This window comes from Mugil cephalus, chromosome 17 (assembly GCF_022458985.1).
Source record: "Mugil cephalus isolate CIBA_MC_2020 chromosome 17, CIBA_Mcephalus_1.1, whole genome shotgun sequence".
Classification (NCBI taxonomy): Eukaryota; Metazoa; Chordata; class Actinopteri; order Mugiliformes; family Mugilidae; genus Mugil; species Mugil cephalus.
Window position 1 is genome coordinate 14413687 of NC_061786.1, and position 26053 is coordinate 14439739.

Sequence of the window (26053 nt, forward strand, 5' to 3'; positions counted from 1 at the left end):
AGAAAGTGACAATTGTCTACACTTACGCTTGCATACTCACCAAAACTACAATAATTTATCAGTTATTACCTTTATACTACGATCATCAATACGTCCTTATAAACTCGCTGTTGTATTTCATCTTCTTCTGCAGCACGCTTGAGTTTGTTACATGGAGATAGGACATTCAGAGAGCCTTGAGATGGTCCCCATTACATGAACCTGCAAAGGTTGTTTGCAAGTTTTAATATCACTTGTGTCTTCATATTTTAGGAAAACATTTGTGTATGATTCAGTGCAATTACTATGCTACTTCCGTGCAATCTTACTCTTAATGTGCAGTGAGAGGCTAGAGCACAGCTGCCGTTGTGTTATGACCACTCAGTAGTATATGGGCTGCCTTTTCCTGTAATTTAAGATCTTTAAACTGGCTCTATTTGTTTCACAATGTTTATCTAACACGTGACAAACTAACTGTGATCTAAAAATATCACACCCACGCCCAGAAATATCACAGTGTTAAAACAAACACAGGGGACTTTTTGTCACATTGTGTATTTTTTAATTGTTATACCAGTTCAATGCATGGCAAATATGGCTGTCATTCTATAACATTTAGTTGAAATCTCAATCAAAATGTTCAAGTTCACTTTTCCCACTTTGTGGGCGTCTGCGGCGTCTTCACTTTGACGCACGACGTGATGACGAAGGCAATCATAGCAACCAGCATGGCGACGGAGAAGCGTTTCTTCGCCGCTCATCTACTTAAGCTAGTGTAGGCTGTTACATTCATATTATTGGTTTACTTTTCAGAGACAGCATGTTTACAGTAAAGTGTGCAGTAGTTCCTGGATGTATCCAAGCTCTGTCGTCGCCGCCCCGGAATATTTGTGAGGAAAATGGGATACGCTGAGTTGGAACATTATCATGGAATCGAGAATAGGTATGTGCAAACACTATTAGCATTTGGCTAGCTATGTGGCTAGTTAACTAATCGACAGAAGGCAGCACATTCAGTTTGTGCTTATGCAGCTAAATCTAAAGATAAACGCAAGCTGTTCGTGTACACGCTCGCTATTATGGCTTCATGTTTGTGTAGACGGTGGCCGTTGAACACTTGGCTTGTATTCAAGAATTCAAGATAAAATCTAAATCTAAAACCAAGCTTGTAATACGCATTAGCTTGTATTATAAGCAAGGTAACCTTGCGGTAGTTTGTCTTCGTCTATGAATTGTTTGTTTATTTTCTGTGCATCTGTTCTGTGCACTGTAATCTTTATTCTCTACCTATAAAGCTAACTATAACCAAGCAAACTAGGTATTATTTTCATTAATTTAGTATTATTACTGCAACACATAACGCTGCATACATTTCTCATCACAAGTTTTCAAAGCCAATATTGAGCCCTTAAATATTTTTCCCTTTCTTTCTGACCAGCATTCAAACATTCAATAACAGAAAAATAATACTTATAAATAATAATAGTAAAAAGAATACTTATTTTTCACGTTTAACAAGTAGTCAACAAGCAAGTCATCTAGTTCATGTATGTCATTTCGTTCACTTCAGGGAGCGTATCGTCTGGGCTGGGGTATAGCTCTGGTACAAGAGGACACACTTCGAAAAGTAGTCGTAAGTATTCATCTTTTCTATTTGGTGGTTTGTACGATAACAATTTAATCTGCAGGACAGAGAGGTTCAGGAGGTCCTTTGTGCCCACAGCCATCAGACGGCACTGTTTAACTGTTCCCTTGTAAAATCATAAAAAATGCCCAGTTAACTGTACATAATTTGGAACCACTACTACTCAGACACCTTTTTTTTTCCCCTTTTGCACAGACATGCATGTTAATCCAGTCTTCCATTTGCACTGCTCTTATTGCTACTATTACTAACTTTGCTATTATGTTATGTTATGTTATGTTATGTTATTTTATGTTATGTTATGTTATGTTATGTTATGTTATGTTATGTTATGTTATGTTTGTGTACAAGCTACTGGACACTTAAATTTCCCCCCAGGGGATCAATAAAGTATTTTTTTATTCTATCGTATTCTACTCGATTCGGTTCTAATGCTATACTACATGTTGTGTTTTTAGCATTCTGTCCTCACTCCTCCAGCAAGTTGACACAATCCATCATTAAGGACCACATGGTGTCTCATTACAAAAAGGTTTACTCAGCTAAAGGTGAGCTGCATAGCAAGTATAAGTTATGACCCTTACAGTGGTGTAACTTTTCAAGCCTGTGTTTCTGTTGCATATTAATAATAATGACTGCCCTTGCCTTGTCCCACAGCTGCCATTGATGCCTCGGTACCCAAAAGCTTGATACATAGTGTGAAGTGTGAGTATCAGATAGCCAAACCACAATGCTTGCATAATAATTAAATGTAAAGAAGCAACTTATCTCATTTGAGTGCAGTACATGCAACTCACCCTGATCCTCATCTCTAACAGTAGTCGTACTCTCTTCTCATGATCTTACTAACACGATTGCTTTCTTCATCCATGCATATAATACGCACATACTCCACAGTTATGTCAAATAAGTCTTTGTCTTTTCCAGGAATATGTGCCTGTAAAATGTCACTGCGAGAAACTGCTTTGCTGCCACAGTGAGAAGTAGAACATCTTGCAAGACTTTTAACACTCTTGATACCTGTTTACAGATAATGACCAGATCAGACAGGCGCGGTTGAGGAAAGGGGGTCGTCCTCAGTCGGCCCACTCACTCCCACAGAGGACTGGCAGAAGCTCCTGCTCTTCAACTCAGGTAAAGAAAAACACATCTGAAAATATAGCACTTGTGCGCTTGCATTTTTTAGTCTGAACAATATCTGATTTAATACATGCTTGCTTTGTAGAGTACATTATCTGTGCAGTATGACGACAGTCCCTACCTCTGTTCGAGGAGCTCCGTGGTCTCAAGCCCAAGATTCAACACCTCCTTTAATGCCAAGGAGATAGTTTATTCATCATGTAAAGTCACTTCTTCTCACACTCGCCCGGCCTCAGAAATAAAGTACCGCAACCCAGATGGAGCTTTGCAGAGAAAGCAATCAGCATGTTCACTGGCAGCTATGGGAGATCACTGTAGCTACAAGACCTTCCAGGACCCTGTCCAGAAGACGTACAGCGGAGACCTGCTCCAGAAACATTCACAGCACTTTACCAAGGACAAACCATTCACTCCTAAGACCCTGAAAACTGACAAGAGTTCATACCTGTCAAAATATCGCTACTACAGGGCACCGCAAAGGAAACCTACTCAGGACAGCAGTAGCTCGAGAATGATGCGACAAGAGACGTATCATGGAAGGTACTTACTTTTACCAACAGGGTTGTGTTTTCAAAACGATTAATTTAGCTTGTACAGTTTGTGTTTCAGTGTCTTCTATTTTATTGTTTCATGCAGCACAACAAACAGGGAATACACACAAGAATTTGATGATCCATCTCAGGTAATTTCCTAGATTTGATTTATTTGTTAATACAGTTTTTTAAATCATGACAAACCATGGTGGTATTGGCAGAAATTGTATTCCTTATGTTTTACCTGTTGTGTTTTAATCTTTACATTCTACAGTCTTGAGCTGAGTAGATATATTGGAAATAACAAAATAAAAGCATAAGCTGCGCTATGTATTTGATCATGAGGAAGCTGTTCCCATTTTCCTGTCTTTCTTTCTTTACAGGAATTTCTTACAGAGCATGCATGGTCTGAGGATGAGTACAATGGCACATATTTATCATCATCAAGACAACAGAGTCGAGCGACAAAGAGCCGAGACCGTTATTTGTTTGACTCGTCTTTCAGGTGATAATATAAAATTCAAATTGTGTGGTATATTTTATTCTTAATGTTGTACACTGTATGTTTTCTTTGGTGAAGTTATAAAATAACTGAAGTCTTGTCTTTTAGGGTCTCACCGCCAGGTGGGAAATTTCCTTCTATGACGAATGTATCTGCTGAGTAAGTTCTCTTGAATCCAATCTGTGTTAGATTTGATAATGCAAGGCTTCAGTGACTCTAAAGAACAACTGAAAATAATGTATTCTCCATGAAATGTATTATTCTCACATGTTTTTCAATAGGGAAGAAGAACTGATGTACCTCGAATTCATTTCTGCTGTAACAGAAGATATCTTGTCCAGGGGCCACATCTCTGACAGGTTGTCTTTTGTTAGATTATATATATATTTGTGAGTTATATGAAACAGTCTGAATAGACTTTGATATGTGAGGATAGCTACCTTGCAGATGATGAGCAGTGATCATAGATGTTCTGTAGCAGGATTTACTTAAGTGTAAGCGTCTGTGTCCTTTGAAAGGGTCCTTGACCGGGTGATAAATCGTCACATTGACATGAATCGGCATCAGCTAGATGAGGTCGGTACATGCCTTCAAGCACAATATCAAATATCTTGAGCAAGAGGACTTTTGGAGTTCTTCTCACACACTTGATGCTGTTCTTGTTTTTTGCAGGGTAAAATGCGCCACCTTCTGGAAGTGATGCGTAAAGATTTTGATGAACCAACCATATCCACCTCTACTGAGCTTGAAAAGAAGGAGACAGATGTGCTTTATGCACTCCTTCCACATCTGGATTCAGTGGAGAAACAAGTAAAGACCAAAGAAGACAATGACCAGTCCCCTTATGTGTCACTGAGAACACTGAACAAATACTCAGATTCACCAGATTATGGTGATCCCTTCTTGGTTTCTACACCCTTACCATCCACTGACAGAACTACTTCTCCAGTTCAAATAGATGAAAGGAAGGAGGAAGATCACAATGAGGAAAAGGACATGGACTCTGCTTTGCCCAGTGAGCATGTTGCTGATCATACAGGAATCAGTGAAGAGGATTTCCATCAGATAGATGCAACTGCAGCTAACAATGTCACAGATGAAAGCAATGAATACACAACTAGAACCAGTGACCAAGACCAAGCTGAGATTCATTTTGATGGACAATCTAAAGAGATAGAAGATCTGGGAAGAAGTTTGTCAGAGTCGCTGCACGTGTCCGACAATGGACACGCTGAAAACACGGATACTGCCAGTGAGCAACACGCAAACACTGCTGCTTCTGTCAGTGATGATGAGTTTTAATTCTTGCTGTATTCAGGGATTCATTGCCCTTTAGTGTAAATATTAAGGTCCCAATGTTGTTCCAGAGAGAAATGTAACATTTTCCAAGCATAGTTTTGTAAAGAAATAATGTTCTACAGCCTCCTCTACGAAGGGGCGGGTGTTCTGTTTATTTTTTGTTTTAAAGATATTGTTTACTAAAAGCACAAGGAAAATGTCCTACGAATAAATCAGAATCTTGAATGTCTCATGTAAGGTATTGGAAAATTGGTACATACTTGACTAGTAGTGGTTGAACCGCAGTTGACCTTCAGAGTGATGCTACAGTTATTGCTCTATGTGTGTGAAGTTCATACTTTCATTTAGTTGGAGTGGATTGCCGAGAGTTTCAGTCCTGAATATGATGTAGCTGCAGTTAACATTTTCAGATTTTACAGAAAAATATAGCTGTTTTAACATAAGGCGTGTTTGAATTGCCATATGCCTCAGACATGTAGCTACCAGAAGATTTAACTGTCACCAGAAAGTGTCTTTGCAATTGCAATAAATTTTCTATTCTTGTCTTTCTTGTGTATTTGCGTCTCACTATGAACCTTAAATTACAAACAACATACACAGGCATTATTTTTTTTATATACAAAAATCAAACAAAAAAATCTTTAATCTTTGCTTAATACTTTTTAACAATATTTTTTATTGAAGTATCAAATGCATATTAAAACTTAATATTTTTTTTTTAAAAATAGTTTAATAGGCAGGATCAGTGAGCTTACATTCGTGTTTTCCTAAGTTTTTTTTTTTCAGTTAAAGTTATCCGTTTCGTAGGTCAAGACTGACATAATTAAGTGCCTAATATATACAAACTCTGACTATTTATTTTTAATAATGTATATCAACCTCTCCAGTCCCAGACCTGTCATCAACTTCTTCATTATTCCAAGTGATGGTGGTTCGACATTGTTCAAAGTTTGTGCAATCATTCTTGCATGAAGAAGTCCCAAATGAATCATTTTCGATTCGTCATCATTGCATAATGTTACATTTGTGTGGGAGTACAGCTGCAGACTGAGATTTGGGTGTATGTTAAAGGTAAACACACAGGTCTTCGGCGAACAGTTCTTGACAGCTGTCCCGTTTCTGGCATTTCCACCGCTCGGCATTCCAGCTGTCTGATGTCATGGCTCCGAAAACCTCCGTGTAGTCTTCCGCCACGAAGGAACTATAAGTTACTTTGAAGCGTCTGTTCAAGAAAACAAGGTCAACCAGCGACTTCGTACACCTTCGCAGAAGGTTTGAAGAATATTAGAGTGTACGCCGTGGAAGAAAATTAACAACTGAAGCGCGAACAGTAAAGCTAACAGAGCCGCGGATGTAGACGGAATACACTTGTTGCTCTTCCAATCCCAGGAAGCGAAACACGCTGGGACTTGAGTGAACTGTTGGACCAAGAGACGCATGGGTCGCTACATTAGTTTCAATCCACTAACAAACTACTGACAAATATACCGAGTGTGATTCAGATGAGTGTTTTAAAAACCAGCTATCGGTTGACCTCGATGGCGGAATCCCTGAGGACCGAGTCTTTGTTGGGCTGATAAATTGCATCTGGTGGCTAACGGTAACGTTTTTTTTTTCTCCCTTAAAACTGTTTACCGGGGCGACGTCAGCTTCCCAAGGGTGTCGTCTATTTGCTGGAACAAGTTAGCACGCTAGCGGTACGGCTAACTCAGCAGCGGTTGTTGATAGTCAGTGTCGCGGCTGTGTTTAAAGTAAATAAAAAGCAGCTAGTTTGTTTGAAAGGCGTCAAACCTTTGGAAGTAGTTACCGCGTGCGTGATACGTGGGAAAGTTAAGATGTAACGTAGGTAATTTGAAATGTATTCCATGCATAGTTGAGATTTTTGCAGTAGCCTGCTGCGTATCGGGTCCTTGTTGTTAGTGTTTGGATCGGACTATTCACAGGAAAAGGATTAATCTAACCACAAGCTGGGAAAACTGAGCAGCAAACCTCACTTATAGTCATCGCTAATAATTACACACGTCAGATGGCTTACTGTAAAGTTAAATATTTACTTTTAGTAGTGTAGTCACAGTTTCAAGAACTTGCTGTTGGAGAAAATGATTAAGTTAATGAAATAGCATTGGTAACAAAATGCTGCATTTAAGAGGATTACTTGGGGAGAAGCCTTGTGTTTGTCTAGTCTGACACATGTTCCACAGTGACAGATCAGGTGTGAAGGATTGTTGCAAATGAAGAAGTACATATTATTCAATGATTAGTAAGCCCACTCTGTTTTGCATCCTTGCATGTTTTTTTTTTTTGTGTGTGTTTTTGGGCATGTTTTTAGATATTTTTTGTCTCACTTTTCAGATTTGCCTGTCGATGATGAACCTCGTGACTTGTTGCGCTCTCACAGTTTTCTATCGGACTACTGCAGGACAGCACTTTCTGTGGACGGAGTGAAGACCTCCCCCCCCCACACACACACACCTTTCAGAAGTGTGAAACATGCCCTTGCCATTTGGCTTAAAACTCAAAAGGACCCGAAGGTATACCGTTTCGAGCAAGAGCTGTCTTGTCACTCGGATTCAGCTTCTCAATGGGGAGTTTGTTGAGTTCACACTTTCGGTGGAAAGCACTGGACAGGAATGTCTGGAGGCAGTCGCTCAGAGGCTCGAGTTAAGAGAGGTATGTATGTGTTTTTGTGCAACACAAGTGCGGATTGTTCTCTCCGGTAGACTCTTTTTAAAACTCGCCGATTCAGCAGAAGAGTATTTCTGTTGTGGTTGTCATCTGGCCACATTCCTGAAATGTTGAGCGCGAACTAAGACAACCAGTTTGTCATTGTTAACTCATTTAATGACACCTCTCCTAATCTTTGCCCTCCTTGTGGTATCTCAGGAATTTTTCAGCTGTGCACTGCGTGCTGTCATGTGTAATTACGTGTGTAAGAAACTCATCACACAGATGAGCGAGCGCATTATCTCTTGATTTTTTTCTTCAATTTTTCATTCAAACATAAGAGATGACCATGAAGCGACTGGACAATATGGTCAAGAAAAGTAGTTCTGAGTCAGCGCTAAACTATGTACCGATGGCTGTGTTTGCATTCGGTTACTATGGTCATACAGGAACCACCTCTTAGTCATGAACCTGAAAGCACATAAGTTTTGGTGATCTCATACCAGCGTAAACCTCAAGTTAATGGTATACCGTCTTGCAGTGTCTATTATTTTGCAGACTTCATTTGTCATGCAGTCTAGCCGCCAGTGCTACTGGCGGGTCCTCTTTCACGTCGTGATGCAGACAGGGTTAATTATGCAATCATGTGATTCTCTCGGATGCCTGTTTTCGATAGAAAGGTTTTGTCCGTGGGTTCTGCTGTCTTAGTTGATTTAGGGTCTATTAAGCACACTACAGATGTTTTCAGTGATCGAACAATCAAACATCGCTCTTACACCCCAACCGCTGCTAATTACATGATTGTGCTACAAGGGTTGGTAGGTGCTACGTCAGTTGAGCTTCAGCTTAATGATGTCTGTATTTTCTTTCAGATAAATTGTTCATATATTTTTTTGTTTTATGCTCTGGTCGTGACGGAAACATCTGAATAATGTTTGTGCAGTGTTTGTTTAAGTGATGGTTTCTGGTGTCCGAACAGTTGTGTCAGCTAGTCGTTTTCAAATTATGGTTTGAAAGTGGCTGCAAATCACAATAGGTCTCTTTCAGCTAAATTGTCCATGTAAACAACGAGCCCACAGGGTTTACTTCTCTCGCCAGTGTTCATTGAGATATGTTCAGACAGTCACAAGACGGAAGGATCTCGAGCAGTCAGCGAGTTTGACTTTTCAGATCTACATGTGTTTTGGATATAATGCAGATGGCTGACTTGCAGATTTAGATAATCGTTGTGGTTGAATGCGTCTTCTTGGTCTCTTTGCTTTTTAGATAACATACTTCAGCCTGTGGTACTTCAACAAGCAGAACCAACAGAGATGGATCGACTTGGAGAAGCCGCTGAAGAAGCAGCTCGACAAGTATGGCCTGGAGCCCACCGTTTACTTTGGAGTCGTGTTTTACATACCCAGTGTCACCCAGCTGCAACAGGAGATTACAAGGTGACGGGAAATGTCTTGACTAAGCCGCTAACCTCGTTAGTGTGTTTCAATAATATTGGCCCCATTCATTATTTAAAGTTTAATGCAAAGGAAAGAGGTGTCAAGTATAATAGTTGAAAAAAAAAAGTGTTTTTTTTTCCTCTTTTTTTGTTCTGCATAGCTGTTTGTGCAGACCTGGGTGCATTTGTCATTTTTTCTATTTTCTCTTTTAACCACTCATCCCTCTCTCCGTAGATATCAGTATTACCTACAACTGAAGAAGGATGTTCTGGAGGGCAGGATTTCATGTTCACTAGAGCAAGCTATTCGTTTGGCTAGCCTGGCGGTGCAAGGTAATAAGAACGATGTGAAATAATTTCAATTTGTCTGGTCTGATTTCTTTTGGTGCGAGTCGTGATGCAATTTCATGGCTTTATGTCTCAGACAAAGTCATTGCTGGTGCCGTTACAGAGAAATTGCCAGTGAGTCACTTCTGCAGATATTGAACTGGAAACACTAAAATTATTCACACTTCTCTTTGTACTAACTCTGCAAGTTGCAGAGTTGGGGTGCAGATTGATTGTTGTCATGCACCTCATATCTGGTTTCAAGTTTCTGAAACTTTTGTGCAGCTACTAATCTGCAAGGTTGTAAGAACATCTTTAGGTTCTTGTGATATACTGCATTTTTAAAAAAAAAAAAAAAAAAAAAAAACATTTTCTGCATTGGTCAGAGCTGCAGAGTGTGTGAGCTTGAGCTTCATCTGCAACACGCCCTCCAACTTTTGCCCAGCCGGAAGAATCTCAAACACTGCTGGCAAAGTTAAATCAGGCACTGCAACTTACTGGCCTGAGTGTTAGCATAGCAGAGTCACTGAGATCACTTACTGTTGCAGCCATGTTCAAATGTCTGACCAGCATTCGGCATGTGTCCTGAAAAAAGAGCCCCGTGAAATGTCTTGCAGTCGCCCCTTAATGTTTAAGTCAGTGCTTTGTTTCGATAGGAAAACTTGGAAACGGTGCTGTGAATATAGTTGTCCGGCTCCTAATGTGGTGCAGGCAGGAATAGTCTGGAGTGAAGGACAGTTGTATCCTTTAAGCATTGCTGATGCCAGAGATACTTTGCATAGCTGTGAACGTTGCCTAAAGGCAGCCTGAAGCTGTAACAGTTTAGGGCCTCTACGTTGTCAAACGCTGTAGCAATAACAAATGGACCTCTCCTCACCTAAAATTAGTCCATCATGTCATCACATGCTGCAGCCTTCCAAAATGCATTACACTGTTCTGGAATTCCTCAGTGTCTATTTTACCTCATACTAAATGCAGAAATGGACCTTTAATAGGATTTCTATATAGGGCAGCACCGTGCAGGGTTCTCTGTCTGTATTCATCTATATTTTGTTTCCTTTTTGTCCACAGCTGACTTCGGAGATTTCAATCGATATGATTCCCAGGAGTTCCTCCAGAAGTTTGCACTGTTCCCTATTGTAAGCATTTGGTTTTTGTGTGCTCAACTCGGAGAAATATGTCAGAGGCGACTGTATCAATCCCAACTCTGTCTCTGCAGGACTGGATTCAGGATGAGCGAGTATTGGAAGAGGCCACTCAGAAAGTGGCGCTTCTTTATCAGTCCTTCAGGTGAGCAGCTTTCTGAAGCACCAGTCTCAACATACAAGCAGCTCAATGTATTTCAGAAGAAATGCAGTCTTTCTGGTGTTGACCTCTTTGTATCTATTCAGAGAATCTCCCTTTTTATTATCTCTCATTATTTGGAGTTATCTAGAGTGTCACTCACGCAAAGCAGTAGTCAACAGCGATAAATGCGAGCTTGGAGGAAAAAGACTTAGGATACACATCGTTTTATGTGTATGAAAAGCTGTGGCAGCACAAATAAAACTGGACTAGCATCACACTTAACCTGCTTTTTTGTTCCAGTCTGTAGAGTCGGCATGTAACAGATGATTTTTATATTTTTTTATTATTTTCAGGGGCTTGTCACCCCCAGAAGCAGAGATGCTGTACATGCAAGAAGTAGAGAAAATGGAAGGATATGGTCAGGAAAGCTACCAAGCCAAGGTGGGTTTTATGAACCAGTCGTCTCCAACAGCCAAAAATCTTCAAGAAGCATTGTCTTAGAATCTAGAACAAAAACATCTTTATGCTTTCGTCTCCACAGGACAGCACAGGTACAGATGTAACCCTGGGATCCTGCCTCGACGGCATCTTTGTCAAGCACAAAAACACACGCCCGCTTCTTATATTTAGGTAGGTTTAGAAAGAAATGTGTGATTATTACACCAAAGGCCTGAAATGCGTTCGAAGTACAAAGCACTGGGAAAAAACTGGCATTGTCTGGAAACGTTTGACTCTGCACTGTAACTCAATAGAATCTGTCGGAATAGATTTGTGTTTTGGAGCTATTCTTAGTTAAAACTGTGCCCTTAATGCTCTGTGGGACTGAGTGTGGCCGAAGGGGAAATGATTCAGGTAAAGTGTGATGGCTGATGAGGATTGCAGGAGCATTATTTGTCAGTCTACTGAGTAATTGCGCATTATGGAACCAGTGTTTATCTACATGCGAGTATCAGTTCTAGATAGCTTTTGATAGATTTGTGTGGTTTCCTATTGTGCAACTGCAAAGCTGGTGATGACATCATGTGATATTTTCTCTTTCTCTTTGTTTTAATTGATTGTGTAGGTGGCACGAGATTAACAACATGAGTCACAACAGGTCCTTTTTTGCCCTGGAGCTATCCAACAGAGAGGAGAGTGTTCAGTTCCAGACCGTGAGTCTCTGCCGCCCGTCGCACTCTGTCGTGTCTACCCATCACCAGGGACACTGTTAGCTGTTAATGGGTCTGGCAAAATTGGACATGACCTTAGTCAGGGAGTTACGAGTCTCGCAACAATGCACCTGTGTGTGTGTGTGGGTGTGTGTTTGTGTTTGTGTGTGAACGTGTGCAAGTGATAAAGTCACATACCATTAGCTGAAACAATGGCGCAGTATTTGAGGGCATAGACAGGAATGCTTTTATTTGTACATAAGCGAGCAAGCACCGCCTCTGTACCAACTGTTTCGCCATCTAATGAGTTTTTTTTTTTTTTCTTTCTTTTCATGTGTAGGAAGACATGGAAACCTCCAAATATGTGTGCCGGATGTGCCTGGCCAGACTCAAGTTTTATAAGATTAACAAGAGTAGCCTGTAAGTGTTTATTTATTCATTTACTTTTTAACACGTCTAGCCTAGTTCCTGCCTCTTTGTTCCTCGTTTGTCTCACGCACGTGTCTCCTCTTTGGCGTAGCCTCATGTCTGTCCTCCTCTCCTCCTCTCTCTTCAGAGAGGAGTGTGACCCCCTGCCTTCTGAGGTCTCCCAGAAGTCCCTTCTCACTCTTTCCTTTCCTCGTTTTCCAATGCTCTCTCGTCCCTCTCTGCCTTCTAATAAGGGGTGAGCAACACTGTCAGCCACCGCCTACAGTACGCCACCACAAACAGGCGCTCTGTATTTGAAATAGGCTTTCAGCTCTGGAGCATAAAGTGATTTTTCTTCCAAGTAAAATATATTTTTAGGGTTGGTTTAAAGTCTAAAACCAATAGACAAGGGGACAATTTTTATAGACTTTTAGGTAAATTTTATATTTACAGTCTTCGCTTTTCATAGGACTCTAAATCACAGGGTTCACCTGTCAGTGTCTAACCACTGTGTATGTTGAGGACTGACGGAAATGTGTTTGTGGAAACTGTCATGTATTTAAAATTGAAAGGCTTAGGTTCATATTTGACTATATTAAGCTTAGACTTGGTGTTTGTTTAGTGCCAAAGCTAAAACAAGCTGCATGGGATTTGGCTTCGATCGGCATGCCTGTAGGTGTGTTGGAGTGAATTAATTGTCTGGTGTTCTTAAGAAGGGTTGTGTGACATGTTTTTGTTTTCTGCCATCAGCCAAAACCAGCCCACAGTGGTCAACCCAGTCAGACGGAGATCATCCACTAGAATGTCTCTGGTAATACCGTCTGCGCACAATAACACCTGCTGCTAACATATTTTGTGTACTGATGTTGTTTATATCAGTTGTATTAAGTTCTTGCTCTTGGAGAGTATTTAGATCACATGAGCAGTGATTGAATCCTTCTTTTGTTGCAGCCAAAGCCACAGCCCTACATGATGCCACCTTCGCAAATGCACTACAACGGCCATTTCACAGAACCTTACACATCATCACAGGGTAAGGAGAACTTAACTATGAACCATATTATCCATCAATAAATGATACTAGAATTTTATTTTAACAGCTTCACGTTAAATTTAAACAATTAAAAATAATTCTATGTCTGTCTCTTTTAGACAACCTGTACATGAACAGTCAGAACGGTTATTACTACCACTCTCAGACCAGCCTGGACTGTCCTCCTCTGGAGTACACCAGTGGAGGGCGCTTACGGAACGGCAGCGTGTACAGTGCCCACAGCACCAGCTCTCTAACCAATCCACAAAACTACCTTCAGCCGTCACCCATGTCCTCCAACCCCTCCATTACCAGCGACATCACCAGGCCGGACTACGTCCCCTCTCACCGCCACAGCACTCTCATCCCGCCCTCCTACCGCGCCACTCCCGATTACGAGACGGTCATGCGCCAGAAGAACCGAGGTCCAGGCGGAGGGATGGTTTTGTCTCAAGAGCACCGACAGAGCCACTCGATGAGGAACCTTAACATCGGAAACTCGTACGCTTACAGTCGACCAGATCCTCTAGTTTACAGCCAGCCGGAGATAAGGGGGGAGCACGGAGGGGCGGCTCATCACCACCACTACCCCTTCCATCTGGGCTCCAGCTTCCACAGTCCGTCTCCATACCCCTACCCCACAGAGAGGAGGCCTGTAGTGGGCGCAGTCAGTGTCCCGGAGCTGACAAATGTCCAGTTACAACACGCGCAGGAGTATCCAGCCCCCAACATCATGAGGACGCAGGTCTACCGACCGCCTCCACCCTACCCCTACGCTCACCCCCGGCCTGCTAACAGCACACCTGACCTCTCCCGTCACCTGTACGTCAGCAGCAGCAATCCAGACCTGATCATCACGAGGCGCGTGCATCACTCGGTCCAGACGTTTCAAGAGGACAGTCTCCCTGTTGCTCACTCTTTACAAGAGGTCTCCGAGCCTCTTTTCAGCGGACCCCAGCACAGACACCCGTACAATGCCCAGAAGCGTAACTCCATTGAGATTGCCGGTTTGGCGCACAGTCTGGAGGGGATGAGGGTCAAAGAGCGAACGGTGTCGTCGTCGTCGGCAGCGGAAACGGCCACGCCCCCTCCAGCGCTGCGCGGCGGCCGCTCTCAGGGCTCTCAGCTCAACGTGTATTTGGAACGTACGAAGACCGGGGAGGATATCAAGGAGGACGTGCAGTACGGACACAAAAAGTCTCTTTCCGACGCCACCATGCTCGTTCACAGCAGCGGCGAAGAAGAAGAATTCGAGGACGACAGTGGACGTCACACTCCGCTTTCTCAGGACGCCATCCGAGCCATCGTTCCCGAGCAGCCGTCCCAGCAGCACCACAGCCTGACGTCGCTGTCTTCTCTGACGCCTCAGCTGCAGACGCCCATGGAGCCGCCTCCTGCGTACCCCATCGGCTCCACCCTCGACCCCTCTATTACCGGCCCCTCCACCTACAAGGTTCACACTCTGATCCATGAAAGCGAGCCCCTGTACCTGCTGTCAGATTTACGCCAGCCCAGGATTATGCCCTCGGTCTCCGAGGGAGACCTGAGCGGCCAGAACAAGCAGAAAACCAGGAAAGACTTCAAGAAGAGACCTGTGTCTGACGTGCCTCCCGGGAAGAAAACAGTGGAAGGTTTGCCGCCTCCGGTAAGAGATATTCCTAATCTCTTTTTTTTGTGGCTAGGAGCCCTTGTGTTATTGTGTTTTAAACTCTTAAGCTGTTGAGTAATGACGGCGCGAGCTCTCGTTTGAAAAGAAAATACTGTCAGTGCCACTCCGTCAGGGTTCACCTGCCAAAGTGTGGGCAGTGTTTCCATGCTGTAAATATTTGGTGAGCTTACTTGGATCTCGCCTGAATCACTTCCCTTCCAAGTTTTGATTAGTTTAACTTGGTACCCGCCCACCACGCGATATTAAAGGTGTTGTCATCTATCATATCTCGACAGCTTGCTGAAATTCAAGTCACTCGCATTCAGAGTTTCCGCAGGTTTGAACAAGTGAAATTTAAGATCTTTTTAAGACCAGTATGGGTTAAATTTAAGACCTACATGAAGTACGGAAAATCAGAGACCCAGAATTTCTTTCAAAATAACAAAATTTATTGTCTTCAACATCAACTTAGGACATCCCTGGGGTGGGCTACACTAATGAGGAACAGAAACATAATAGGCCGGGGCCAGAGGGGGTCATACTGCAAATGCAGTAAATGAATGTAAGGATTTAAGACATGACTAAATATACAATGCAAAATATACTCGTATTTAAGACTTTTTGAGGCCTTAAATTGGAATTATCACATTTTAGACTTTTTAAGACTCCACTGAACCCGGTTATTACTATAGTCCTGCTGTATATTTAATGAGTCAGAGCTAAGCAACCACCGGTATTCACTGTGTAATCAATGCAGACACAGGCTTATGTCAAATTGCACAGTCCTGCACAGTCAGTATTTGTGTTTTCAGCCATCGATCCAGTCCATTTCTCTTTTGATCTGTGGCATCTCATAGAGCCAGAGCTCCAACAAAAACTTTTCTCTCTTGCTCAGTTCTCAGCATTGCTCAGTAACCACAGTCCCTCCTATGAGTGTACGTGTACCGTGTAGAGAATAATAGGTGGGTTTTGGTATCCAGCGCGTAATCACGCAAACAGCCTCACGTTGACACACTGAAGAATGCAGTCGGGCTACCTTTGCGAATGGGAAACTAGAAAGGCGACATTCCTGGAGAAAACACCCAGCGAGGCTGCGCTGTCCCTCCCCTCTCGTGCCTGTTTGCTTACTCTCGTTCTCCGAGACGCGCACACTTTTTCATTCTCTCCTCTCTTTGTCTCGACCCTGTTGCCATTTCAGGGCATGAAGAAAGGATCAAGGTCAGAGGTGAAGAAGGACCCTCTGAAGGCTGAGCCCATGAAGATGGGCCCTCTGAAGATGGCCCTTCTCAACGGCTTGTCGGTGTCCCGGCAGCCGTTGCACGACGAGGTCAAGGATGAGCCTGAGCAAGCCTCTAATGACGAGAGGGTAAGGCATTTAAAAGTGTGTGTGTTTTCATAGGTGGAATTTTTATTCAGATATTTGAAAAGTGTATTTGTAGAATCGTGTTAACGCTCACAAATGTTTGTTGGTTGCTGACAAGTAAGAAAAAAGCTGATTGTCAAGAGCAGCTGGTTGTGTTGGTTTTATGAAGCTGCTGGTAGTGCCCTTATCAGGAAACAGAAAGTGTTTACATTGACGCATTTAAAACACAGCTGAGCTCTTATAACTTGATCCATCACTTGTATTGTATTCTATAGTCCACTTTACACGGATTTAATAGTATTAATTTATTTAAACATCATCTCTCTCTCTCTCTTTTTTAAATTTTTTCGCTAATCATGATATTTGCGAATGTCACGTATCCCTGAGTAACCGGTTGGTCTAATCGGCTCAGCGATGTACTTTCTGTTTGTGTTTATCAGTGCAAAGTGCTGGAGCAGCACATGGAGAGGGGCGAGCTGCTGAAAGAGTACGAGAGCATCCCCAAGCGCCACCCGGGAGCAGAGTGCAGCATCGCCCTGCAGCCGGAGAGCGCGGACAAAAACCGCTTCCACGACGTCATGCCTTACGACGACAACCGCGTGGAGCTGGTCCCCACGAAAGAAAACAACACGGGCTACATCAATGCGTCGCACATAAAAGTAAGCTGCGCCGAGATCATACGTGTGCTTGCAAAAACGCATCCAAACCCACAGAACAAAAAAATCATTAATGGTAACGGTGGTCAGCAACTTTTTATTTTTTGTACTTGTTGTGAATGTACAGTTCACAAGAAGTAATTAGGAAGTTTATTTATCACTTTCTCTAATTGGCAGCACTGCATTACACCACCTATGCTAACATCTGCGCCGCCGGGTTAGGACACAGCCTGGACCGATTTAAAAAGGCTTTTTCTCACTTATTCAACTCTGTGGTAGATGGCGAGTGGCTAAATTTCACACAGCGGTGTGTGTATCCCTTTAACTTTTAGGATGAATAGTATTTGAACTATACTATACATTACTATGCTTTGCCATTAGTAACGTAGATATTTTCGAGTATGATTCAACCTCAGTGACTTGCGCTGATTATAATTGGAGATGCATTGCTTAGACTCACTCATATTAATAGAACCTGTTTCATAGGTCTCTATGCGCAAAAACAGCTGCTTCCAACTTGCAAATGCTTTGGAAAGCAGCGTGGGCATAGCCATCAGTATCAGCAGATCAGGGAGTCTTTGTGTTAACTATAACATTTAAGGATGCAACTGCAACCAAGGATCAGACAGAATCACTGTAACATTCCAAAGACTGATGCTGCGGTCTCGTCGTTGATCTTATCTGATCTTATCTGTCGTTCTGCTTTCATTGGCCTTTCAAATTTCGTGAATCGGGTATCTCACTGGGTCCCTGGTTAAGTAAATTCCTCACTGTTGGCTCTGACTTTTTTCGTCAGTAATGGTGCATAAAATTCACAGTTGAGTTTTAGAGTCACAGACACGTTTTCAGCACAAATTTCTGATTTTGAGACAAATTAAAGTAATCAAACATGCCTAGTTGGCTTCATTTGTTATTGTTAAAATACTGAACAGTTTATTTAAGTATTAAATGAAAAAAAAAAGCCATGAACAGTTAAAGCCAGATTTCAAAACTACACAAAGCAACTGCATGAAACGCAGGCCACCGATGTCTCTTTGCACAAAAACGTTGAGTGTGAGCTTCACATGCTGGAAGGTCAGTTCAGGTTGAGGCTGCAGAGAAAGACTCAGAGATGTTTGCACGGTGCCTGCTCGCTTTCAGAGCCAACCCCGCTAACATGCTGTTGTTTAAACAACCAGTGCAGTGCCAACACATGACAGGTACAATATAGTATTTGTTATATAAGAAAGTCGACACGAATAGACGTCGGACCGTAGCTTATACCTTTTGCTCACAGGGCGGACTGAACCCAGGACTATTTTAGGAGCCAAGCCCAAATACTTGCTAGTGTGTGACTGACAACTCAAAAAGAAAACGGAACATTCCCTCTTCTCTTCGAGTAATTGTGGTATATATACACACACATAGCCGAACACTCCCCTGAATAGCCGTCATGCGACTCACACAGAGGCGTTGTGGGTTTGTGGGAAGGCAATGACTTTTACTCCCTCATTCTTAAGCCATGGGAGCATTACTCAGATCTTCCACATGCACCGGTAACTCATTTACCGCTGCTGTGGCTCGAGAGTTTTTTAAAAGGTGGTCATGTAACACAGAAATGCTCCTCCCTTCCTCGTTAGATAACAGTGGGCGGACAGGAGTGGAGTTACATTGCCACACAGGGCCCAATGTCCAACACGTGTTCGGACTTCTGGCAGATGGTGTGGGAGCAGGGCGTCTCCATAATCGCCATGGTCACTGCCGAAGAGGTGCGTTGACTTTTACACTTTAAGTTCCACCTTTCTTTTTTTTTGCCCCTCCTCACCGTTTCTGATCTGCACTGACTTTTCCATGTGGTCCCTCCTCCCTCTAGGAGAACGGTCGGGAGAAGAGCTTCCGCTACTGGCCCCGACTCGGCTCGCGGCACAACCCGGTGACGTACGGCCGCTTCAAGATCACCACGCGGTTCCGCACGGAGTCCGGCTGCTACGCCACCACGGGGCTTAAGATCAAACACCTCCTGACCGGACAGGAGAGGACTATCTGGCACCTGCAGTACACGGACTGGCCTGACCACGGCTGCCCCGAGGACCTGAAAGGCTTCATCAGTAAGTGGGAGGAGTTTCATCTTCATGATGTTGCCTCTAGAGATTAGTCTCTAACCGCGTTACTACTTCTTCCTTTCAGCCTACCTGGAGGAGATCCAGTCGGTGAGGAGACACACAAACAGCATCAGCGACCCAAAGAACACCAACCTACCAGTGCTGGTCCACTGCAGTGCTGGAGTGGGTCGCACTGGAGTGGTCATCCTGTCTGAGATCATGATAGCTTGTCAAGAGCACAACGAGGTAGTTTCATACGAACGCGAAATCAAACCATCACAAACGTTTGTGCCGTGCATCTTCTTCCAAATGTTTATCTCTGTGACCTAAAACAAGAATGAACGTTGTCTGTTTCAGAGGTACACTGTCCCGGAGGTCCTGATGGAGCTGCGCGCTCAGAGGATGATCTTGGTTCAGACTTTGTCTCAGTACACGTTCGTCTACAAGGTCCTCGTCCAGTACCTCCGCAACTCAAGGCTGATCTGATCGTAAAGGATTGCAGTGAGGATTTTACATTTATGCCAAACTGTGCTGCAACAATGCAGCTGTTTAAATCTGTTTAAAAAAAAAAGAAAAAAAAAGAAAGACTTGGGCGGAAAGTATTAAATCAGGCAAGGTGATGATGCATGAAGGCGTGGATACACAAAGACCACATGAAGGAGCAAAAAATACCTGTGACCTGCCTCTAAACAGTATTATCTATATATTATTTTTACATATTGCTTCATAAAGCTCAGCACTTTCACAGTACCTTGCTGTATATAACGAACCAACACTAAGCTGTGTTAAATAAATCTGTTGTAGGTATGTATGGAGAACAATTGATTCACTTGCATTTGACAAAGGACACTTTTTAGAGGAGGATATTTTGGATTGCTGTTGCTTTTTTTTTTTTTTTTTGTTCAAAAAAATGAAGGACTTTTCTATAGTCATGAAGTGAAGAAGTAAAATGACAAATGGAATGTTTGACTATTGAGCCTGAAATAGAGATTTTTAACGCGTGAACTCCGGTGGGAAGGCAGACAGACCACACAACGGTGCTAAACGAAACCACGAGCACAGACATGTGGCCGCGTAGAAGTTTAACTCGGATGTCTACATAGAAAATAGCCGCACCTGAATCGGGGGGGCGGCGTGCTGTGTAAAACACTGGAACGACGGGAAGTGACAAATCTATACTTGAGGGGGTGAAAAGACAAAATAACATGTATATCAGCAGGTTCTGGGTTTTCGAGTAAAACTGGAGAATTGATTTTATACTTCTGTTTTTAATATCATTTTGTATCTTTAAAAACCGTTGAACTCAGAGTGCGAAATATACTTTCAGCTCTTGTTTTGTGAAGACAAAGAACCTGGATAACTGCACTGTAAAGCTGTTTTGTATCTTGGCTAAATATGAGGAAAAGGTTTCTTATTCAGTGTCATCTTTGCAAAAAAAAACAAAAAAAAAAAATACAACGAACAACGTGAATGAATTCATCTCAGATTCCTGACTTAAACGGCAGCTGGGCCTTTTATTACATTTAAAACCAAGAAGACCAGGACATGCTGAAGTGTTCAGATAGAATTAACTGCGTGCAGTGTGCTGGGCCTTTTTCTTTTTTTTTTGGCGTCACCTCTGTTGGCCACAGTGTTCAGTGAAAGTGTGAAGTCTGATGGAAAGATCGGCTCCAGTTTCAGTATTCTGGCTGCAACACTTGTTTTCGCTCCAGCGAGAAATAGCTCTCGACGGAGATAACTTCCTACTCAAACAAATGGCTTCCTGACTATTAACGAACAATGAGCGTGGTTGTGTTTAACTGGACTCGGGTCTATTTCTTCCTGCAGCTTTAAGTAGAAATCGGAATGAAGTGAATCTGCACAGAGACAATGTTTACAGGCGCTGTGAGGAGTCGAGGATCATGTGAAGTATTTAATTTTCAAAAATCGACGGTGCCAACTTGTAATGTGGCCAAAGTGAGGTGATCCTATGGTTTTATTTTTACTTAAAAATACATCTGAACTGATGCCGAGATAGAGTGCAACTGCATCTTTTTGAGACTTGCTACAGATTCTGTGTTTTTGGTTTCAGCATTTAAAAAAAAAAGTCTTAATTTGGAGACTGAAAAGTGGCTTTGTGTTTTTGTCCGAGGTGTAAACGTTTAGTCCATGTACAGGTATGCTGTTCATAATGTACACAATGTAAAATCATGCATTACTGAATATTGGTCATTGTACAAACTGTGTAAAAAAAAAAAAATGTATCTATTCGACAAATGTTGGTATGCCATGCATTGGAAAAATGAATAATGTGTAGAAGACAAACCTTTTTCAGATGAGAATAAATGTTTGGAAATAAATCTCCACCTGCTGCGTTTCTTGGTCCTTAACGCCACCTTGTGGTAGGAATCGGCATGTGCGCGCTTCTAGCTTTTAAAAGCAACAAAGGCAGTTTACATTAAAAGAAGATGTGATAATTGATCATCTTCCTCATTAAATAGAAATAAATAAATCAAGTATAACAATGCTGCTTTTTTAAAATAGTTTTATGTCTATTTTTAGGCATCGTGTCAGGTAATGTTTTGGGTCATAAACACAGAAATACCGACATCTGCTGAAAAGGTTGTAAAGTTTCAAGCACAACTGTATGAATAGCTGGTGCAGATAGTTTGCTGTCATAAATATAAAATACAGAATTGAATAAGAATTTCATGCAGTGCACACAGTCCTTCTTACAACCTTGTTGTTGGCACAGTTTAAAAGAAGTCAAACCGCTTCGCATGTTTCACCCCAAAAAACATTCTTGGTTTTCTGAGTTGTTCTTGGAGCCACTTGTTTTCCGGTTTTAAGCCACGCTCTCTCTTCCCTAAGTCTACTACATTGTGACATTTGTCCAGCGTTTACGTTCTATGTATATATTTAGGATTTGGGGTGACGGACTGTATAAAAAGAAATGGACACAGATTTAGAGTCCCATAAATGAAGCAAAGTGCCTTAAACATTTCTAACATCCAGCAGTGGGTGACACTGCTGACTGCAAAAGAAAAGCTTCTGAGAACATGGGAGATAATTCTCACTTTATTTATTCAGCTTTTATGACGTCGTCCTCAAAGCAGCAGTTTCATTTCAAATGACTTAGTCACATTTAGACTAAACTAGCTTGCTTTATGGCGTGGCTTCCTAATGAGGGACGAGACACCGTGCGCATTATATCCTGAGGTTTTCAGGCCACCGCACCATCCAAAAATCCAAGATGGCGGCAGCGACCAAAGCCCACAAGAAAATAGTCCACAAACCAACGAGTGCCACCATAGTCTACATGCACTTTTTTAACACAGTGTGAGTTTGGGACACCACTGCAGTATCATGGCCCCAAGCACATGATACCTTATTTAATGTTCATATGAAAATTCATGTCCTGACTGCTAGTTTTCCTTTAAAAATACCCCCCAAAAAAACAAAACAATACTGATCAAAGTGTTTAAAAACTGAGGAATAAAAACAGTTTTCGTCCTCCGTGGAAACCAAATCTGACGTCACGTGTAAAACTACATCTGGATCATTTTTATATAAAGAACCAACTCAAAAAAAAATCTGCACAAGCTAATACTGGTACCGTCCTCTCTTCCCTCCGTGTCCACCACGTCCTCCGTAATCTCCATAGTGTCCTCCTTGGTTCCACCCGCCACCATCTCGTCCTCCTTGCCCTCCTCCTCGTCCCTGTCCTCCTCCTCCTCGTCCTCGTCCTCCTCCTCTCCATCCTCCTCCTCGTCCACCACCGCCGCCACGTCCTCCCCACCCACCTCCTCCATCCTGTCTTTTCTGCCAGGGTGGCATCTCAGGAGGCGGGGCGTCTATCTCTGAGGGGCGTCCTCCTCGGTCTGGGACTCTTCCCATCAGGATCTATGGAGAAGGGAACGGGAAAAAAATATTAGTGAAGAAAAACAGTGTTGTATTTTTTAAGAGGGGAAGTGTAACTTTTTTTTGTTAACCATACCTTGTTGACGGCACATGCAGTTTTCTCCCTGCTCGAGCCGCTGCTGGTCTTCACGACATTGCAGATGTCCTCTCTGGCAGCCAGCAGATCCGCTATGTCCACCGTGGACTGCGGCCTCAGAGACTGTCTCTTGGGCTGGTAGGCTCTTGCCATGCTGTCCACTCTCACCTGAAAACAGTTGAACAGTTTAAAACTCTCAAAGATCTAGATGCTGGAGCCCGATGCGGTATGTGTGGCTCTCGGGCCAGCATTCGTGTGAACGTGCCTTGGCTCTGTCCGACCACCCGAACGACTGCACCGTGACGTCCAGCCGCTTGATCAGCATCCTGCGTCGACACTCGTACTCCGACGACAGAGTTGTATTGATCTTGTGCAGCTTCTCCTGCGAAGGAATGTGAAGCCAGAGTGACTTGAATGAAAACTTTATGGAGCGTTATGACCACACACAACTGAACTCAGATGGTCGTCTACGTACCCACTGATCACTGTCAAGAGACTTCTTCAGCACCGGGTCTCCAACGGAGGAGTCGGGAAGGTCTTGAAGAACTTTTTCAACCTGTTATTGGACAGTATACACATGTTGTAATACACTGTTTATGCTAATAGGAAATATAGATTTGCAGCATGAAACTCCTCGGGATACAGGAATCTTTGCAGATCGGACACCTCACGTGTCAAGTATTTGTGCAAATATGTTCAAATCCCACACTGCTACAGCGCAGATTTTAAATCACTCTTGCGATTTCTTTTCATCACCAATCAGAGGTCATCATCATGTGACAGAAGAGTGGACTCACCTTGCGTTGTACTTGAGAGAAAACTCCTGCAGCGTCCTGGCCTCTTGGTTCTTCTAGTTGGAGCGTTTCACAGATGGACAGCAGCTCCCGACACACCGGGCCCTCGTCTCGCTGTTTTTCAGAGAGCTTCCTGCTCTGCACGATCTGAGCCGCCTGAAGCTCGGAGCTCAGAAACACTGAAAGAGTAAAAAAAACAGGTTGCTGACCCCACCGGGAGAGCTTGCAGCACGGTGACTGGATTACAGAGATGGATTACATACAGACAAGCTTGAGGTGATCTTCTGCATTTCGCACGCCGCCTTTCAGGATCCCTGAAACCACCTCCTCATGAGGACAGTGAAGCTCCTTCAGCAAACCACTCATCTCCACCTGGAGGCTCTCCATGTCGTCTGGAAGGAGATCAGATCGAAAACGGGTTGAGAACAAACAAACAAACAAAAAAGATAAGACAGCTGTGAGTCTCAGACACAGTGGATGTGGGCTCACCTGGATCTGAAGTAATGCTCTCCTCCAGGTCACATAGCGGCTTTAACCTGGATGCCAGCCACCGGCAAAGGTCCACATATTCAGGCGAGGACAGGCCTTCCTCTGCGGCTCTGAGCAGCGCCTTCTCCTCCAGAGTAGGGCCGTCATAGCTGAGGACCACCACACAGAGTCAGATACTGTACATGCAGAGGCACTGTATCGACCAGCTACTTTCTGTCATACGGACGCGCAGACTGGAAAAAACACGCCGGTGGCCATGGAGGCAAAGCTACGTACACGCCGACAGTGGATTATCTTACCCGAGCTGCTCCAAAGAGTCCAAAATGTCGCACTCCATCGCCGAATCCGTCAAGTTTTTATTTATCTTCATCTTCTGAAATCATCACTACGTTACGGCACCGGCTACGTCAACATTAGCAGGATCTGACTCCATTCATTTCTGCGACGCTTTCCATCATGGCCCTGTGGTGTTCCGGTCCGGCTTGTTTCCGGAGTGAAACATGTGAACTCCGTCGCTACAGTTCCGGCATATTTGTTCCGCACTGACACAAACTACAAAAGAAGAAGAAAATCTGTGGAGGTTCTCAGTCACCAGTGTCATGGTATACAGTGGGGGAAATAAGTATTTGATCCCCTGCTGAATTTGTAAGTTTGCCCACTTCCATAGAAATGATCAGACTCTGGTTTTTATGGTTGTTTACTGGTTATGGGTATAGACAGAATATTAATTGAAAATGCTTAAAAAACACACAATCTAAAAGTTATAAATTGTTATGTATTTTATTAAGGGAAATAAGTATTTGATCCCCAACAATTCACTTAGAATTCAGGCTCCTACAGATTGGCTGGTGCGCATGTGGCACACAGCTGTGCTCAGTCAACTAATTACCAATACTCCTGATCTTAACTCGTCATGTATATAAAGCACACCTGCTCTAAGAATCAGTTTCTTACATTCCAACTTCTACAGCACCATGGGCAAGACCAAAGAGCTGTCAAAAGATGTCAGGGACAAGATTGTAGACCTGCACAAGGCTGGTATAGGTTACAAAACCATCAGCAAAAGGCTTGGTGAGAAGGTGACAACTATTGGTGCCATTATTCACAAGTGGAAGACCCATAAAAGGACCATCAACTGTCCTCGGTCTGGAGCTCCCCGCAAAATCTCGCCTCATGGAGTGAGGATGATGATGAGAAAGGTGAGGGAGCAGCCTAAAACAACACGGCAGGAGCTTGTTAATGATCTGGAAGCAGTTGGGACCTCCGTCACCAAGAAAACAGTTGGCAACACACTGCGCCGTTATGGATTGAACTCTTGCAGTGCCCGCAAGGTCCCCCTGCTCAAGAAGGCACATGTACAGGCCCGCCTTAAGTTTGCCAGTGAACATCTAAAAGACTCAGAGAAGGCTTGGGAGAAAGTGCTGTGGTCTGACGAAACCAAAGTTGAGCTATTTGGCATTAACTCGACCCGCCGTGTTTGGAGGATGAAAAAACGTGAGTATGACCCAAAGAACACCATACCCACGGTTAAGCTTGGAGGTGGAAACATCATGTTTTGGGGCTGTTTTTCAGCAAAGGGTACAGGGCAACTTCACCGCATTATGGGGCCAATGAATGCAGCCATGTACTGTAACATCTTTGACAAA

General features: G+C 43.1%; 3 protein-coding genes across 6 annotated transcripts; 2 read left to right on the forward strand and 1 right to left on the reverse strand.

Annotated features, from left to right (window-relative positions):
• Positions 1-680: 680 nt before the first annotated feature.
• On the forward strand, positions 681-5643 carry spata7 (spermatogenesis associated 7). Its single transcript, XM_047611205.1, has 12 exons — positions 681-922; positions 1550-1612; positions 2083-2172; positions 2282-2329; positions 2655-2758; positions 2850-3304; positions 3401-3446; positions 3681-3802; positions 3908-3958; positions 4081-4158; positions 4318-4375; positions 4472-5643. The coding sequence occupies exons 1-12, from the start codon at positions 907-909 to the stop codon at positions 5099-5101; spliced, it is 1761 nt and encodes a 586-aa protein (XP_047467161.1). The 5' UTR covers positions 681-906; the 3' UTR covers positions 5102-5643.
• A 403-nt stretch (positions 5644-6046) lies between these two features.
• Positions 6047-21493, forward strand: ptpn21 (protein tyrosine phosphatase non-receptor type 21). Of its 4 annotated transcripts, none has more exons than XM_047610851.1 (20): positions 6047-6698; positions 7451-7768; positions 9029-9198; positions 9433-9530; positions 10596-10663; positions 10744-10814; positions 11165-11252; positions 11353-11441; positions 11875-11962; positions 12300-12379; positions 12516-12623; positions 13118-13178; positions 13319-13400; positions 13520-15045; positions 16247-16414; positions 16852-17070; positions 18687-18815; positions 18920-19154; positions 19234-19394; positions 19506-21493. In XM_047610851.1, exons 2-20 carry the CDS (start codon positions 7589-7591, stop codon positions 19632-19634), a joined length of 3750 nt encoding a protein of 1249 aa, XP_047466807.1. In that variant the 5' UTR covers positions 6047-6698; positions 7451-7588; the 3' UTR covers positions 19635-21493. The 4 variants fall into 4 exon arrangements, with proteins under 4 accessions (XP_047466807.1, XP_047466810.1, XP_047466809.1 ...); XM_047610853.1 differs by lacking the exon at positions 6047-6698 and adding an exon at positions 6816-6940; XM_047610852.1 differs by lacking the exon at positions 6047-6698 and adding an exon at positions 6828-6944.
• A 701-nt stretch (positions 21494-22194) lies between these two features.
• Positions 22195-24889, reverse strand: fam98b (family with sequence similarity 98 member B). Its single transcript, XM_047610855.1, has 8 exons — positions 24707-24889; positions 24408-24556; positions 24182-24310; positions 23922-24097; positions 23600-23680; positions 23390-23506; positions 23125-23292; positions 22195-23030 (listed from the first exon to the last, which is right to left on the reverse strand). The coding sequence occupies exons 1-8, from the start codon at positions 24775-24777 to the stop codon at positions 22731-22733; spliced, it is 1191 nt and encodes a 396-aa protein (XP_047466811.1). The 5' UTR covers positions 24778-24889; the 3' UTR covers positions 22195-22730.
• Positions 24890-26053: the final 1164 nt, after the last annotated feature.